General features: G+C 36.8%; 1 protein-coding gene and 1 long non-coding RNA gene across 2 annotated transcripts in view; one reads left to right on the forward strand and one right to left on the reverse strand.

Moving 5' to 3' along the window:
- stab2 (stabilin 2) overlaps positions 1-15,214 on the forward strand; it is a 36,483-nt gene extending 21,269 nt beyond the window's left edge. The window contains exons 41-68 of the mRNA XM_048157384.1: positions 638-717; positions 809-934; positions 1,110-1,186; positions 1,602-1,673; positions 1,929-2,048; positions 2,124-2,168; positions 2,258-2,338; positions 4,638-4,790; positions 4,864-5,004; positions 5,149-5,208; positions 5,382-5,558; positions 5,685-5,774; positions 5,866-6,012; positions 6,814-6,873; positions 7,850-7,973; positions 8,142-8,291; positions 8,374-8,478; positions 8,590-8,697; positions 8,780-8,973; positions 9,071-9,212; positions 10,308-10,441; positions 10,543-10,708; positions 10,792-10,898; positions 11,118-11,234; positions 13,508-13,657; positions 13,748-13,996; positions 14,254-14,367; positions 14,798-15,214. Coding sequence (XP_048013341.1) covers positions 638-717; positions 809-934; positions 1,110-1,186; positions 1,602-1,673; positions 1,929-2,048; positions 2,124-2,168; positions 2,258-2,338; positions 4,638-4,790; positions 4,864-5,004; positions 5,149-5,208; positions 5,382-5,558; positions 5,685-5,774; positions 5,866-6,012; positions 6,814-6,873; positions 7,850-7,973; positions 8,142-8,291; positions 8,374-8,478; positions 8,590-8,697; positions 8,780-8,973; positions 9,071-9,212; positions 10,308-10,441; positions 10,543-10,708; positions 10,792-10,898; positions 11,118-11,234; positions 13,508-13,657; positions 13,748-13,996; positions 14,254-14,367; positions 14,798-14,857 — 3,349 coding nt within the window. The 3' untranslated portion in view covers positions 14,858-15,214. The remainder of the gene's footprint in view (positions 1-637; positions 718-808; positions 935-1,109; positions 1,187-1,601; positions 1,674-1,928; positions 2,049-2,123; positions 2,169-2,257; positions 2,339-4,637; positions 4,791-4,863; positions 5,005-5,148; positions 5,209-5,381; positions 5,559-5,684; positions 5,775-5,865; positions 6,013-6,813; positions 6,874-7,849; positions 7,974-8,141; positions 8,292-8,373; positions 8,479-8,589; positions 8,698-8,779; positions 8,974-9,070; positions 9,213-10,307; positions 10,442-10,542; positions 10,709-10,791; positions 10,899-11,117; positions 11,235-13,507; positions 13,658-13,747; positions 13,997-14,253; positions 14,368-14,797) is intronic.
- On the reverse strand, positions 948-4,458 carry LOC125246444. Its single transcript, XR_007179873.1, has 5 exons — positions 4,077-4,458; positions 3,906-3,997; positions 3,707-3,735; positions 1,558-1,629; positions 948-1,178 (listed from the first exon to the last, which is right to left on the reverse strand). It is a non-coding gene; the product is annotated as an uncharacterized LOC125246444 (long non-coding RNA).
- Positions 15,215-16,777: the final 1,563 nt, after the last annotated feature.

Consider the following 16,777-nt stretch of genomic DNA (forward strand, 5'->3'; position numbering starts at 1 on the left):
TCAATTTAAAAGAACTTTTCCATTTGAATATTTTTTAAAATGCAATTTATTCCTGTGAAAACAAAGCTGAATTTTCTTCCAATCATTATTACTTTAGAAATCATTCTAATATGCTGATATTTCTTATCATATAATCATTTACTTGAAATGGGAATCTTTCATGACATTGTAAAAGTCTTTGCTTTCAGAAAAAATATTGGGATGAAATGTGACCTTTAAAAAAAAAAAAATGAACAAACAAAAAACAATACTTACTCTTCAAATATAAACTTGAGCTTTATTTCTTTTAAAGTTGTTTCACCCACCTTCAAGGCCTTAATCAGACATCAGCTTCTTAGGCAAACAGTGTCTTTTAGAGGAATCTTTACAATTAGCAACAGGTGTACCCTCTAATTGAGGGAGTGGTTTGAAATCAGTCAAATTGGTAAATAAAACCAATGTATCTAGGAAAAAAAAAAATTCTAAACAGGCATACACCTGTTGCTAATTTTCCTCATCTACAATTGGTAGAGCACTTGCTTTTTAATTTTTTGTGAATTGATCCCCACTTGTTTTTGTGACATCCATACATTCTTTGGTCTTTAAATAATGCATTTATATTGAATGCGAGTTAACTTGTGTTGGATGTGTGTTGTAGCTGCTTGGTAAACGTACTGGACAACACAAATTACTGTAGTTGTGCTGCAGGATTTCAGGGCAATGGCACATATTGTACAGGTAAGCTTCTCAACTTTAAAACACTTAAATATCTGCTGTAGCCAATGATTTCAAATGGTGAAATAACATATGGTGTCATTTCCAACCCAAGCGGTGGATGCATGTGCAGAGAACAACGGTGGCTGCTCTGTCCATGCCACGTGCAAGCGTACTCTCCCAGGAAGGAGAATATGTGTGTGCAACCCAGGTTATGAAGGCGATGGAAAAGTATGCATTTGTAAGTGTCTAATACTCTATTTGTAGGGTGGTGTACTCAACTGGTAGTGCATGGCCCTCACGACACCACGGTCCAATAGGTTTAAATGTCAAAAAAAACAGTGAATGTACTCTATTGTGCATTTCAAAGAAAGGCAAACAATTTAATAATGTAATGCGTGTATGTCTTTCTGAAGCCATCAATCCATGCCTGGCTGGTAATAACGGAGAATGCCATGTAGATGCTGACTGCATTCATACAGGTCCTAATAAGGTAGGATACCAATATACAGACCATCCACAAAGCCAGCAAACAATTTAGGTAAATCTCACAAAAACCATGTCCACATCACATTTCACTCAAAACAACACAACTGCTTCTGATAAGCCACAGTGCAAGTGATGGGGAGTAAGTGACAGAATGTTCATGTCTGGGTGAAGATACAATGCTTTAAATTGTATTCAGCTTAAAGTAATGGCTGTACTAATACTACTGTAATGTACAAAATTCATTACTATATTGCATTAGTGAAGAACTGGACAAAATCAGCATAAGTATGAAAGTCACAAAATGAAACTGACAAGACTATTAAACAATATTTAATTTTGAAATGAAGTGTGACATGGACATGATTGAAGACTCACCCTTAAAACATTGAATTGATACAAAGTTTCTCTCCATCTCCCAGTCAGCATGTTACTGCAAGCCAGGCTTTTCTGGGAATGGAAAGCAATGTGAAGCAATCAACGTCTGTCTGGAGGTACATGCTTTTGATAATTGTATTAAAATGACTACATTAGTTCTCAACTGGCTTTACTACTCAACCTTAAACCACAGTTGTCCTCAAGATTTAATCATTGGTTACTAAATGTTTAGAATGTCAATGGTTTGACTTGAACAGACCCAACTTCTAAATTAATTTCAGAAGCCATCAGTTGACCACCACTGTATTACATAAACTACATGGTGGCACTCACTCACAAACCATGAACACCACAATTACTTGTTTTGTCAGAAAAATGGAGGATGCCACAGGTATGCCGAATGCACCATGACAGGACCCCTGGAGAGGAACTGCACTTGTTGGATTGGCTATATTGGAGATGGAGAGACTTGCAAAGGCACCCTGAAGAAGGTTAGAAATACAGCAAAATATAAACAGGCACACAAGTGAAAATACCTTAAGTGCTCAACTAATTTTTCTTTTTAGGAGATCCGAAACAGAAATTTAAGAGAATTTTACATGGGACTGGTGGTAAGCTGAATCTTTAATCTTCAAATTTAAGCAATTTTTTATTTTTTTTTAACCTGAAATTCTGAGTTTTTTTTTTATTTATTAAACAGAGGAATAATATTCCTGAACTCGGAAGTCGTGGCCCTTTCACAGTCTTTGTACCCAATTCAGATGCTTACAGCAAACCTGAGGTAAGAGTTAGAGTTGCAATACAATGGCAAGAAAGTTTGTGAACCCTTTGAAAATCTGACTTCTGCATTGATTACTCCACGGGTTCCCAAACACATTCCTCGAGCCTCCCCAACACTGCTTTGTTTCCCATGTCTCCTTAATAAAACACCCGATTCAGATCATCAGCTCATTACTCGAGACTCCAAGACCTGAAATGGGCCTGTCAGACAAAGGAGACATGCAAAATATGCATTGTTGAGGAAGCTCCAGGAATGCGTTTAGGAACCCCTGGATTACTCAAATGTGGGTCTTATTCAAGTCAAATTTTAGACAATCTCACTTAAACAGTTGTACACTTGAGAACATTGATAGGAAAGGCTTGGAAGTGTTACAACTTCACCAAAAGCTAAATGGTGTCAATTAATGAGATTACTGGCAGATCTGTTCTTAAAGATTGGTTACTGGAAGTCATACATTGATCACAAATGGTTTAACAGAATCTCTAGATGTTTAGAGAGGTTGGAGATGCAACAGGTCAATGACCCAAAGTACAAGTAAATCAACTAGAGAATGTTTGAAAGATGCATCTTCCCGAGTTTTAACCTTAAACCAATTAAGACGTAGTGGCATAACCTAAAGAGTGCTGTGCTATTTAGAATACTCCGAAATATGGATTACCAAAAAAAAAAAGGGGATCTTAAGCTGCTACAAAAGAGTAAAATAAAAGTCTAGGTTTTGAAGTTTAAAGGAGACTTACACATCACTAAATCAGGGGTGTTCAATCCTGCAGAGTTTAGCTCCAACTCTAATTAAACACCAGAAACAGATAATCAAGGTCTTCAGGATCAAGTACGCTAGGGTAGGTCAGAGCAAAACTCAGGGACTATGGCCCTTCAGGAGCAGGAATAGACAACCATGACTCTACACACCCTGCATTGTATTCAGTAAAAGATTTAACCGTTTAGATCAGATAAGTCAGATTATGTTTCTAATTCTGAGTTAATCACATTTTATGAGTAATCAATCCAGAAATCCAGATTATTCTTGCAACTGTGTGACCAATGAGAGAATGTGAATGTCAGGAGCTTAATTGGATAATTTAAAAATATTGACTATTTAAGTATTTACTTAAGTTTAGGAGGATTTACCTAGTATATACTTAGAAATTTAGGAGATTTTTACATGGGACTGGTGGTAAGCTGAATCCAAGTCAAATTTAAAGTATGTGGTAACTCAAAGTAGTTAAATATTTGACTTGCTATGCATGCTTTGCTGCACAACCAAGTGGCTTAAATATAGAGCTTAGTGAATTAAGGGATAGGTACCCATCTTCAAAAAAAAAAAAAAAAAAAAAAAAAAAAAAAAAAAAAAAATTCTCATTTACTCACCTTCATGTCACACCAAACCTGTATGACTTCTGCAAAGCACAAAAGACTTAAGAACTTTGGGAACCAAACATTGAGCCCAATGACTTCCAATGTATGAAGAATAAATCTGAGACATGTCAATCTTTTGTTCCACAAAGAAAAGAATTCAACAGTTTTGGAACCAGCTATGTGTTTTTGAGCCAATTTGGCAGAGACTTACCTAGTGAGAAACACTTCTGTCTGACATCAAGAACGCAGAAGCTTACCATTAGCAAAGGCAGGATATCAAAGGGATGAAAGAAAAATTACCTCCTACAAAAAAATACCAGGAAACAAATATAAGCTTGATTGAATTCAACATTTAAAAACAGAAAGAAAAAAATCCACTTACAAGTCCATGAGCAAGAAAATTGTTGATACACTGCAGTGAACCATCTTACAGCAAATATTGAAGCTGGCTATTTAAATGTTAGTGGTATAAGGCACATGCAGTGTTATTGGCTGACAAATGAATTGCCTATTAGCTCGTTTGCACAGGATGCAAGCTGATTGGTTGACAGATTAGAGTAGATAACCTATCAGCTTGTGCCATGACTGGCTGGAAGATTATACATCAAGTGTGATGTGATTGGAGTTTCATGAAAGTCAGGAAATAAAAACAAAACATCCAAAGAATGTCCAGAAAAATTAGATTGTCACTGAACCAAACTCAAGAATAGAAAAGGAAAATATGATTAATTGTCATTAAAAAAATGTCTTAAAAATGATCTTTAAACTTCTTCAGATGTTAAGCTAAAATATGACATGGACATGTTCTCAACAGGTTTTCTGTGATTCACTTAAATGATCTTCATGATATCTGTCTCTTAATAAGGGTCATGAATAGTAAGAGGATATAGTGATTTGATAGTGGGTTTCTTTAATGTTACTGATTAGTCCTGCTTTTATTTAGTGGAAGGACTCTGAAAAGCGGACGCGTTCTGAAAATGCCAAAATCCTGAGGTATCACATAGTGGCCTGCCGTGCCCTCCTGCCAGAAGATCTCATGCAGCCTCGTAACCTGACCACACTTAATGGTGACATCCTCACCGTTACATTCTCAGAGGTACAGTGTACCTGATGCACACTGCGTATGATGACTTCATGAAGTAGGTGTTTAACTCAATATTTGTTCCCAGGATTCTATATACATCAATAACAAAGCCAAGGTGGTGTTCAGTGATCTGGAAAGTAGCAACGGGATCTTCCATGAGATTGACACTGTCCTAGTGCCTCCCAGTTTCCAGATTCAGAAAGACAAGGAACAAGACAGCACACCGGTATGTCCCCATGAAAAAAAACTCTTGACAATAGTCATCATTTATTTTATGATTCATGCCAGTGGTAATAAAGCAATCAAGCAATTATGAACATTAATGACACTGATGGATTTTATTTTGACATTTTAATTTTTTTTCTGAAAGCGTAACCTTTCAGAAGTGGTCAATATCCATGGCTTCAAGACATTCTACAAGCTCCTTGAGGTAAAATAAGCAAAAATGTCCTTTTTTCTACTAAAATGTTCTCTACACAAAACTTGGCTAAAGTTCTTGTCCGTTTTTGGAATATTATATTAAATTAATTGTTATTTTTTATAAGAACCCTCTATTTTCTAATGAACTCCAACAAAGTTTTATATTACCTTGTTCATTTAAAGGACACAGACACGTTGAAGTTGGTGATGGACCCAGTTCATCAGCCTGTCACCTTGTTCATGCCCACGGACGCTGTAATGGCCGCCCTGGCCCAAGAGCAGAAAGACTTCCTGTATGCGATGCATAACCGTGATCAGCTAGCTGAGTATCTTAGATACCACATCCTGCGTGACACCAAGGTTGGTCTCTATCTAGTGTATTTAAAATTTTTTTGGCAAGGGCATGGTGGTGCAATGACAGAAAATTCACTGTTGGCTCCCTAATGCATCATTTTAATGTATTGCAATTTATTGTGTGTTTGCTAGTTCCTGCCTGCAGAGCTCATACATGCCAGCTCTTTAAAAACTGAACAGGGCTCAGATCTGTCAGTGGACTGCATGGGGGAAGAGCATATAGTAAGTACTTTTTGAGACACAAATATATTTATTTGATTTTATTTATTTTTTTAATTAACCATGCATCGTGTTATGCATATTTATCTTTCAGGGGGAGCTTTATGTGAACCATAAAAGCTGTCGGATTGTAAAGAGAAACCTTAATTTCAACGGAGGCATGATTTATGGAATTAACTGTCTGCTGAATCCTCCGAGCCTTGGGGGGCGCTGTGATTATAAGCACACCGTTGATTTCACTGTGAGTCCTAACAAAGTTCAAATTATTTTCACTTGTTACATCAAACAACATTAGCTGCGATTAACACTCCACTTTTAGATAAACACTCGTAAACTTTTCTCCCCGCCGCCATTTTGAAGTGCATATTGCTTCATCATGTGGGCAAGGGACGTTTATTTGGACAGACCCTTGACCCCTCAAATTTGAGCGAGTCTACTCAATATGTACACTTCCTAGGCAGATCCACAGACCACATACAATGCAACACAATTGTGACGTCAAGATTGCACTTAATTTACCCCCACCCCACACAAATCTAGTGTATGATATTGGAGCTATTTTGACATTTAACTGCATTATACTTGTAGCTACCTTAAGCTGAGTTTACAGTTTATTATATTGTTATTTTCATTTGTATAATTTTTTATAGATTTTCCAACTGCCTTTAAGCATATATACAGACCTATAGAATGGTGCATAAAACAAATTCACAAGGAAAAAATGGTAAATATTAAATCAGCTCCATAGCAGATTCCAAGTGATCAAAGGCTTAAGGCATTCCATTTAAACACTGAGTGGGCACTCGTACAACGTAAGAAATGACATATATCCGAGTGAACGAGACTGGGAAGTTAATGAGGGAAGGGCATAAAAAATGAGTGAATTAAAGGGAAATGCAGCAAATGTAGCATTGTATGATTTGCATATTGTGTAGTACGTAGTGTGCAATTTGCATTAATGCTAAAGAAGTCGGATCGAATCAATCTACCTTTCTTTGTGGTATCTTGAAAAAATTGTGTAATTTTTTTGTTGTTGTTGTAGTTGGCTTGCAGGTATTGTGGTCGTGCCATTGCAGATTGCCCGCTTGGAAGCAAGCCAAAGGTAATTTTCATCTTCATCTGAATCTAAACCTAACATTATTATATTATGGAGAAAATATGAAGAATGTGTTTGAAAATTTGCTATATACCGTATCTAGATTGCTCTTATTAATTTTACAATTTTGGATAGATATGGATGTCCTCAAAGCTAAAAGACATGTGGCCTATCATACACCTGGTGCAATGCAGCGCCAGGTGCGACACAAGTGTTTTTTGCTAGTTTCAGCCCGACGCAGTTATTTTCACGTCCTGCACCACGTTGTTTAAATAGCAAATGCATTTGAGCCCATTTGTGCACCCATTGGCATGCTGGTCTGAAAACGAGGTGTGTTTGGGTTTATTGTTGGCGCGTTGCTATTTTGAGGCAACTGAAAAAGACTGCGCCATTGACCAACTGAAACCTGGCCTAAGTCAATGGCCCAATATTTTTTTTATTTTTATTTAAAGAGCACGTTAGTAATATGCACCTATAGGCGTGCGTACACTCTGCTTATTACACACACAGGGACACAAACATGCCAATTATTAAAAATAATAGGATTACAATGTAAAAGATTATTATTGTGTGCATAATGATAAAAATGCTTGTCCCGTAGATGCTCCACGCTTTAACCTTGCACACGAGCAGATCTGTTTCCTCGCTAGAGAAGCATTCAGTTTTTCCGCTTGCAAATTCCACCATGGCGCGAGCACAACTGGCTTTTAAAGGGAATGGGAGATTGCACGTTACACCTAAAACACACCCATTACTCGTTAAGAGAAACAACCCTTCTGGACCATTTTTTCCATCGTTAAACTAGCAAAAGTGGATTCGGACACACCTTAAGTGCACTTGCGCATTGCTCTTTAGACTATGCAATTAGATCATTAAAATAGGGCTTGTGCACCATGCAAAAAATAATACTAAAATAAATAAATAAAAAAGTTATTTAGATAATGTTTTTTTTTTATCCAATTTAATTTTGTTTTCAATCTAGGGAGAACAAAAGTGTGTCCTTCCAGATTCAATGACGTCTAGGAATTCAGGATGTCAGTCAACATGTACAGTGGTCATATGGAAGCCCAAGTGCTGTTCAGGGTACTATGGCAGGGACTGTCTTGGTAAGAAGTGTCTTACTGTACTATTCACAGTAAACTGTTAACATATATCCTAATTTGAACTATTGCTATCTCAAAAACCTCATTATAACTGTGTGTAGATGTTTCCTAGCCACTGTATTTAGAAAAACGGTTATTTTGCTAATTGAAGAACATTATCCTGTTCTCCAGCATGTCCTGGGGGTCCAGGATCCCCTTGCAGTAACCATGGCAAGTGTGACGAGGATCATTTAGGCAATGGCACCTGCACTTGCGATGCTGGATTTACAGGTGTAGCCTGTGAACTGTGTGTGGATGGACATTTTGGACCGGATTGCAAAGGTAAGCTTTTTTAAAACAATTATATGTATATGTGTGTGCATATGTATGTGTATATAGTAGGTTTATTTCCTCTTTTCCTAAGCCTGCAACTGCACAGAACATGGGTCATGTGATGAGGGTCCTAAAGGTACCGGTTCATGTTTTTGTGAAGAAGGCTGGACTGGTCCACTATGTGAGAACAAATTAGGTACAGACCTTCTCATTACTCTTTTTGTTTTGGTGTTATATAACAGACTAGATAAAGACAAGAATTGCTTTATACCTGCAAGTCCAGTTCACTCTGCATGCATTTCTTCAGCCGATGTTCCTGTTTGCAATCCGGCTTGCCATGAGAAGGGCGTCTGCATGGAAAATAATACCTGTATCTGTAAACCCTTCTATGAAGGAGACGGTATCACCTGTACAGGTACATACATTAAGATCTCATTAGTAATAGTGATGATAAAACAACAGGAGAAACTGTCCACTCACTTCTTTCTCTTCTGCAGCGGCCAATATGTGCAAGTACTGGAACGGTGGCTGTTCTAAGGATGCAAAGTGCAGTCAGAAGGGGGAGAAGGTCACCTGCACGTGTCTTAAAGGTTACTCCGGCGATGGGTTTGTGTGCACACCTGTCGACCCCTGTGCGGATGGTGAAAATGGCGGGTGTCACGAACATGCTATCTGCACCATGACTGGAGCTGTAAGCTTTCGCTTTCATTACAGCTTTTTAAACTGGATTTGATTTTTATATGGGGATTACACATCCATAAGCATATGTAATGTGCGTTGGTCACCAGGGAAAGAGGAAATGCGAGTGTAAGGACAACTACGTCGGCGATGGGATTGATTGCGAAGCAAAGGTGTTGCCAGTCAATCGTTGTCTACAAGATAACGGACAGTGCCATTCTGATGCTCAGTGCACGGACTTGCACTATGAGGGTATGAATTCTTCATATGCACTATTGCCTACTCATATTTTTATAAAAGTTACTTTATTTTTAATAATAAAAAAAACTACATTTTCTATTTGAATATATTTTTAAATGTTATTTATTTCTGTGATGGCAAAATTTAATTTTCAGCATCAATACTCCAGTGTTCAGTGTCACTTGATCCTTTATAAATCATTCTAATATGCTGATTTGGTAAGACTAAGAGACATTTCTTAGTGTTATCAATGTTGTTTTTGCTGCTTAATATTTTTGTGTAACCCATGATACACTACCATTCAAAAGTTTTTTTTTTTTTTTTTTTTTTTTTTTTTTAATAAATTAATACTTTTATTCAACAAGGATGATTTAAATCAGTCAAAAGTTACAGTAAAGATATTTATAATGTTACAAAAGATTTTTATTTCAAATAAATGCTGTCCTTTTGAGCTTTCTATTAATCAAAGATCTCGACAAAATGTATCATGGTTAGTACAAAAATATATTAAGCAGCAAAAACATTTCACCATTGTTAATAATTGAACACCAATAATAATTGATAACAAATGAGCACCATATCAGCACATTAGAATGATTTCTGAATTGAATTTAATTTACATTTTATTTAAATAATTTATTATAATTTATTTATTAAATTTTTTCATTACATACAATTAAATGTAATTAAAAATGATTTATTTTACATTTAAAAAATAATTATTTTTAATAAATGGTTTTTCAGTACGGTAATGAAATATTTATAATCAACATTTCTCTTGACTTGTGTACCATATTGGATAATTTTTTTCCTTACTGAGCTTATTGCAATCCATTGTCGTCTCAACAAAGAACACATGCAATGATGTCTTAGAAATTAGCCAAAACAAAATATCTTATGTTTGTGGAATAGCCTTAACTGGGTATGTAGATTTTTTTCTAGCCACTGTATTTAGAAAAACAGTTATTTTGCCAGTTGAAGAACATTACCCTGTTCTCCAGCATGCCCTGGGGGTCCAGGATCCCCTTGCAGTAACCATGGCAAGAAGAAAGGATAGGCGGATCACTAGGTTTTGAAACAAAGTTAATGATTTTTTCCTTTGTTTAGATAAAACATTAGGAGTTTTCCATTATCGTTCCTCAAAGGGAATATACAAACTCAACTACACAATGGCACAGGAGGCCTGCAAGGAGGCAGGAGGAACTATCGCTACCTACACGCAGCTGTCATATGCCCAGCAGGTGCCGCTCTTAAAGTAACACAATCATTTTAGGCTGCTGTAGCATTAGGGTTCATTGTCTGAATGTTATTGTGTGTCTTTTCTCTTACGTTTGTCCTGCAGGCAGGTTATAGCTTGTGCGCAGCAGGCTGGCTTGACAAAGCGAGGGTAGCGTATCCCATGAGCTTCTCTAACCCAAAATGTGGCTTTGGACATGTGGGTATTGTGGACTATGGCATTCGCAATAACCTGAGTGAGACATGGGACACGTTCTGCTATAGAGTGAAAGGTAAAAGTCCTCATGGGATATATGTGAAGCTGTGTATACAGACAGTGGCAAGTTTGGGTTCAGACGGATTGTGTGTGTTTCAGATGTGAAGTGTGAGTGTAAAACTGGCTACATCGGTGACGGATACTCCTGTACAGGAAACTTGTTACAGGTTCTCTCAAGCAGACCAACACTGTCTAACTTCCTGTCTGTGAGTAGAGCTTCAGCTATTGACATAATTAATTGTTTTGACTAGTCCCTCAGTGTGTAAAAGAAACAAAAATTGTGCTGTAATGGACTTACATGGACTTTGGTTTGAAATCTTAAATGTGAAGCTTGTTTTTTTTTTTGTTAAAGCATTGAAATTGTTTATTTATAGGAATATGTAATCTTCTAGGATATAGATATCTGACTGCTCTGTCTTTTTCAGCAAATCCTGAATTATTCAACTTCTGCATCAGGAAAAGAGTTTGTGAATCGCCTAAGTAATATTACTATCCAGTCCACTCTGTTTGTACCTGATAACGATGGCCTCTATAGCAACCAGGTGACTCCCACATCTGCCTATTATACTTTGAATTTATACCGAATGGCAACAAAAATTAAAGTAAAATGTTATTCCACTTACATTCTCACAACCCATTGATGCATGACTTGCACTACAGTGGACAGATTTTAAAAACCTTTTTTTAAACCCCATAATTATATTTTATAGAGAACATTAAGTGTAATATTATAAATACAAATTATTATTGTCAAAATTATATAATTGACTTTTATGCTGTCACAATATTAAAACCAAAGCAATTTATTAAATTATTATCTTTAAAATATTTACTTTGTGTCTAAAAATTGTACTGACTTTTGAACTTTTGTGCACATATAAAAAGAAATGCTTTCAAATTAATTTGTATTTATTTGTAAAGCACTTTTCAAAATGAATATCATCTCAAAACAGCATATTAAAATTATATATACAGGTGCTGGTCATATAATTAGAATATCATCAAAAAGTTGATTTTTTTTCATTAATTCCATTCAAAAGGTGAAACTTGTATATTATATTCATTCATTACACACAGACTGATATATTTCAAATGTTTATTTCTTTTAATTTTGATGATTATAACTGACAACTAAGGAAAATCCCAAATTCAGTATCTCAGAAAAGCGAGTTTGCTGGCCAATTAAGAACAGGGATACCATGGTCCTTAAACCAGGTATTGGTAGCTTTGGCACTGTGTGCAGGTGCCAAGTCCTGTTGGAAAATGAAATCTGCATCTCCATAAAGTTGGTCAGCAGCAGGAAGCATGAAGTGCTCTAAAACTTCCTGGTATACGGCTGCGTTGACCTTGGACCTCAGAAAACACAGTGGACCAACACCAGCAGATGACATGGCACCCCAAACCATCACTGACTGTGGAAACTTTACACTGGACCTCAAGCAACGTGGATTGTGTGCCTCTCCTCTCTTCCTCCAGACTCTGGGACCCTGATTTCCAAAGGAAGTGCAAAATTTACTTTCATCAGAGAACATAACTTTGGACCACTCAGCAGCAGTCCAGTCCTTTTTGTCTTTAGCCCAGGCGAGACGCTTCTGACGCTGTCTGTTGGTTCAAGAGTGGCTTGACACAAGGAATGCGACAGCTGAAACCCATGCCTTGCATACGTCTGTGCGTAGTGGTTCTTGAAGCACTGACTCCAGCCGTTGTCCCTATTGCTTGTACACTTTTTTCTACCACATCTTTTCCTTCCCTTCACCTCTCTATTAAAGTGCTTGGACACAGAGCTCAGCCAGCCTCTTTTGCAATGACCTTTTGTGTCTTGCCCTCCTTGTGCAAGGTGTCAATGGTCATCTTTTGGACAACTGTCAAGTCAGCAGTCTTCCCCATGATTGTGTAGCCTACAGAACTAGACTGAGAGACCATTTAAAGGCCTTTGCAGGTGTTTTGAGTTAATTAGCTGATTAGAGTGTGGCACCAGGTGTCTTCAATATTGAACCTTTTCACAATATTCTCATTTTCTGAGATACTGAATTTGGGATTTTCCTTAGTTGTCAGTTATAATCATCAAAATTAAAAGAAATAAACATTTGAAATATATCAGTCTGTGTGTAATGAATGAATATAATATACAAGTTTCACTTTTTGAATGGAATTAGTGAAATAAATCAACTTTTTAATGATATTCTAATTATATGACCAGCACCTATATATTACGTTAATCACTTTTTTTTTTTTTTTTTTTACAAAGTTCTGTCATGAAACTCTAGGTGGCACAGGCTGATAGTTCTTTTAACTCAGTCTGCTTGCAATCACATAATTCTCTAAAGGGCACAGCTTATTGGTTCCTGCTGTATCAGAAACCATCACTCTTCAATTTTCAAATACTTGGTCAGCATTTGCTGTTGCAGTTTGCAGCATGCTTTTAGAAACCCTCCACCCTCCCTTGCTCCACCTGTATAGATCTGCTACGGGTAATTCATGAATGCTATTATGTAGCCGCAACATGTCTTACTTGCTCACAGCAGTGTGTCGTGTATGTATTGGCTGTAGCAAGTCCTATACTTTCTCTTGAGCAGCAGCAATAACAGCAGCAGCAGTGCAGTAGATATATTCTGTCAAGACAAAACATAATCACATATGTCATATCCATTACCATGCCAAACACTGAGAGTTGTCATGACAGAAATATTTTAAGTTAACATGAACTTTGACAACACAACACTAAAAATAAACTTTGTACAAAAAAATGTAATGTAAACAGTCCTTAAAATTTTCTGCAGACCCCCTTGGATAATATCCCTTATGTGTTCAACAGACTTTGAGTGGCAGAGACATAGAGCACCATCTACTGGATGGGAGGGCTTTAGTACTGCAGGCACTTATTAACATCACTCATGTCCGAACACGACTGGGACACAGCCTGACCATCACCAGCGTCCCGGATCTCCAGAACCCTCAAGTAACGGTGAGGATATAAGTTATTTCATTAAGTAATTTGAGTTATATGAACAAACTCTCTTTGATCTGCTTGTCATCACTCTCTTGCCTACGTCAGACCTCCTTTGGATACATCAATGACCGTTATGTCATAGACTCAGACATTTTTGCATCCAATGGGGTCATCCATGTTCTCCAAGGCCCCTTGAAAGCACCTCCCCCTCCACCTCCATCCATCCACCCAGGTCATAAGGCTGGGATGGGCATCGGCATCCTGGGGCTCATCATCCTCATCGTAGCAACTGGATTTGTGGGATACAATTTCTACACACATAAAACAAAGCCATTCCAGTTCCACTACTTTAAGGTAATCCTTGTCTTTGCATCTTGTTTGTGTTCACATTTATATATTAGGGCAGTAAAAGTTTACTATTTATGGATAAAACAGTTTATTATTTATTATTAATGTATTTATAAATCGAACATCATCCACAAACTGCCAAACCCAATAATTACTGAAATTATTAATTGCAATGAAATATTTTTATTGATTAACAGCCCTATTACATACATGCCCTTTTTGTCTATATGTGGTGTGCTTATATATAATTATTGTAATGTTAGGAGGATGAAGGGGAAGATGTGAACCCATCAGAATCCAGCCCAAACATCATTAATCCTGTATATGACTCTGAACCTGCCACAAAAGAACAAACTCCAGCGGTCACTGACTCAAAGGTAAGTGAAACACAGAACGTTCCCCTAATATTCCCATATGGTTCATGTGTATATAAGTATGTCCTGGAAACAATCTCTATAGGTTAGAATGTGGCAGGGTTTTTGGTAAGAACCTAAAAAGAATCTACACAAAACATTCTATAATGGTTATTTTAGGAGTAATTTTTGTAACTATAACCTTCCCAGAACATGCAGAGAGAGTTATTTATTTATTTATTTATTTTTGTAATAACCTAAAGAGGATTTATACATAACGTTCTCTAGTGGTTGTTTTAAGGTTGAAACTAACGTTCCCAGACCATTTTGGGAACCAAAAATTGTTAGCTGGCTGGGAACTTTTATCATATCTTACAAGACTGTAACCTTTCCTCAAATAAATGTGTTCAAATTGATGTTCATTAAAATGGATCTGTTTTGTCTTTTGTAAAAGAGTGAAGACAAGCATCAAGTGATTTCCAGTGGATCCTATGACCTTCTCCAGGACAGCTGAAATCACAAAGTCAAGCATATGCTATGTAATTATTTAAATCTCCAGAAACGAAGCAGTCGGACATTCTAGTGCAGTTCTCTCTGAGAACACGAGAGCTCACTGTGAACTCCACGTCAGTTACGGGACAGTGGAAAGCTAATGTAGACTGAGAAATCAATCTGAATCTACTGAGGTTGTGTATGCATGTTTATTTTTGGATGAGAGAGTAATTGAACGTGTAAATGTTTTGAACTTGTTTACCAGCAGTCTCTAAATTCTGTTGTACTGCAGGCATTAATAATGTCCAACATGTTTTAAATAACTGTCCTGCTCAAAGCACAATTGAAACAATAAATAAAAGAAAAAGTGTGAAGGTTCTGTCTTTCAGGGTTACAGTTTTTTACACGTTTGACATATGCTTAATTATCCAAAGTACATGCACAAGAAAAATGTTAAAGAACTTATGATGCTTTAAAAGTTTGCCTATGTGAAAAGTTTGTTCACTCTTGACAAAAATTGTACACTTAAAACTTTTTAAAATGCATATTACAGTAAAAATCTGGAATTTGAACAAGAATACTTAGAAGAAGGTAAGAATACATGTTTTAAGAATTGTGTAAAGATTGTCTGTTTAAATCTTGGTCAATACATGATTTGGGATGACACTGTGTTTTGACCTTTCCTTTCCTTTCATGACAGTTTCCCCTCTCTTCTCACACTTTGCTCTCTTCTCTTTCTAAAAATGCTTAGAAGGAACAAAAGTACAAGTTTAATCTTTGGACATGTGACTTTGAGTTGAACACATCAGACATTTTGTCTTACCCCATCAGTTGCGAGCTGATCTGGATCATTTACTGAAACTCTGCTGTTAGCTGCTCGAGATCTTGACAAAATCACATTTTTGTTTTCAGATATATGAACTTAAATCTCAGTCCTCTCATCTGACTGACCACCTTGAACTTGTTTCATTTAATGAAGATAATAAAGTTATTGACAACAAGAGGGAGCTGACGATCACATATTTGATACTTGCCTTATACACATTTAACATAATTAATACTTTTGCTTGAGTTTGAACATTTTAACGTTTGTGTCGTTTTGGGATTGAGTCCATGAGGTCATTTGAAGCAACTTTGAGTCTGTTGGCATTATAATACGACTCGTGGTAGAAAATGGAGCGCAGTTTATCATCCGCTCCACCAGGCGGCAGAAGCTTGAGTGACTTCAATCACTTTAACCAGATAATTCGGATTCTTTCTTGACATCAATCTTCAGGTGCCACACACGGTTCATGTCCATGTGAGTCATGAAAACACTACATTTGCGTCTGTGACGTTCACATGATACATGTTTATCGAAAATGTGATGTTTTGAAGACATTAGGGTATCAGTTAATCGGGTAGTAAAATGTGGTTTCACCCTCGTTAGCATCCAAACTGTGTTTACGAGCCACGAGTTACAGCAGTTAGTCGCTTTGACTCTCTAGGAAATGTTGAATAAAGGCTTTTTGTAAACAAATTTAACACGTAGTGAAAGAAATTATGCCTCAAACATTTATTAAATTATAAATACGAAGCTTGGTAAAAACATATTCAATATGAAATTATGAATTTATATTAGTGAGGCCGCAGACAGAGAACATGTCAATGTGCACGTGTAAAGTGAGCACAAACGCAAAGACAGTTATATATTTTAATCTACTTTATGATGCGGATGAACATGTTTATTGTTTAATCACTCTAGCAAAGAAACGCTGGTGTTGGTGGGTGTGTTTACGTGCTGTCAAACAATGTGATGGATTGCAAATCTGGCCAATGAGAGTTGAGAACGGTGACGTCTCTCGTTCCAGATTGGTTTGTTTGCTTGTTAAAGGGCGTGACAATTTTTAACCAATAACAACGCGTTAACAGGTCGTGATCTTTGTAGCCCCGCCCCTTTCTT

Source organism: Megalobrama amblycephala, linkage group LG14, assembly GCF_018812025.1.
Source record: "Megalobrama amblycephala isolate DHTTF-2021 linkage group LG14, ASM1881202v1, whole genome shotgun sequence".
Classification (NCBI taxonomy): domain Eukaryota; kingdom Metazoa; phylum Chordata; class Actinopteri; order Cypriniformes; family Xenocyprididae; genus Megalobrama; species Megalobrama amblycephala.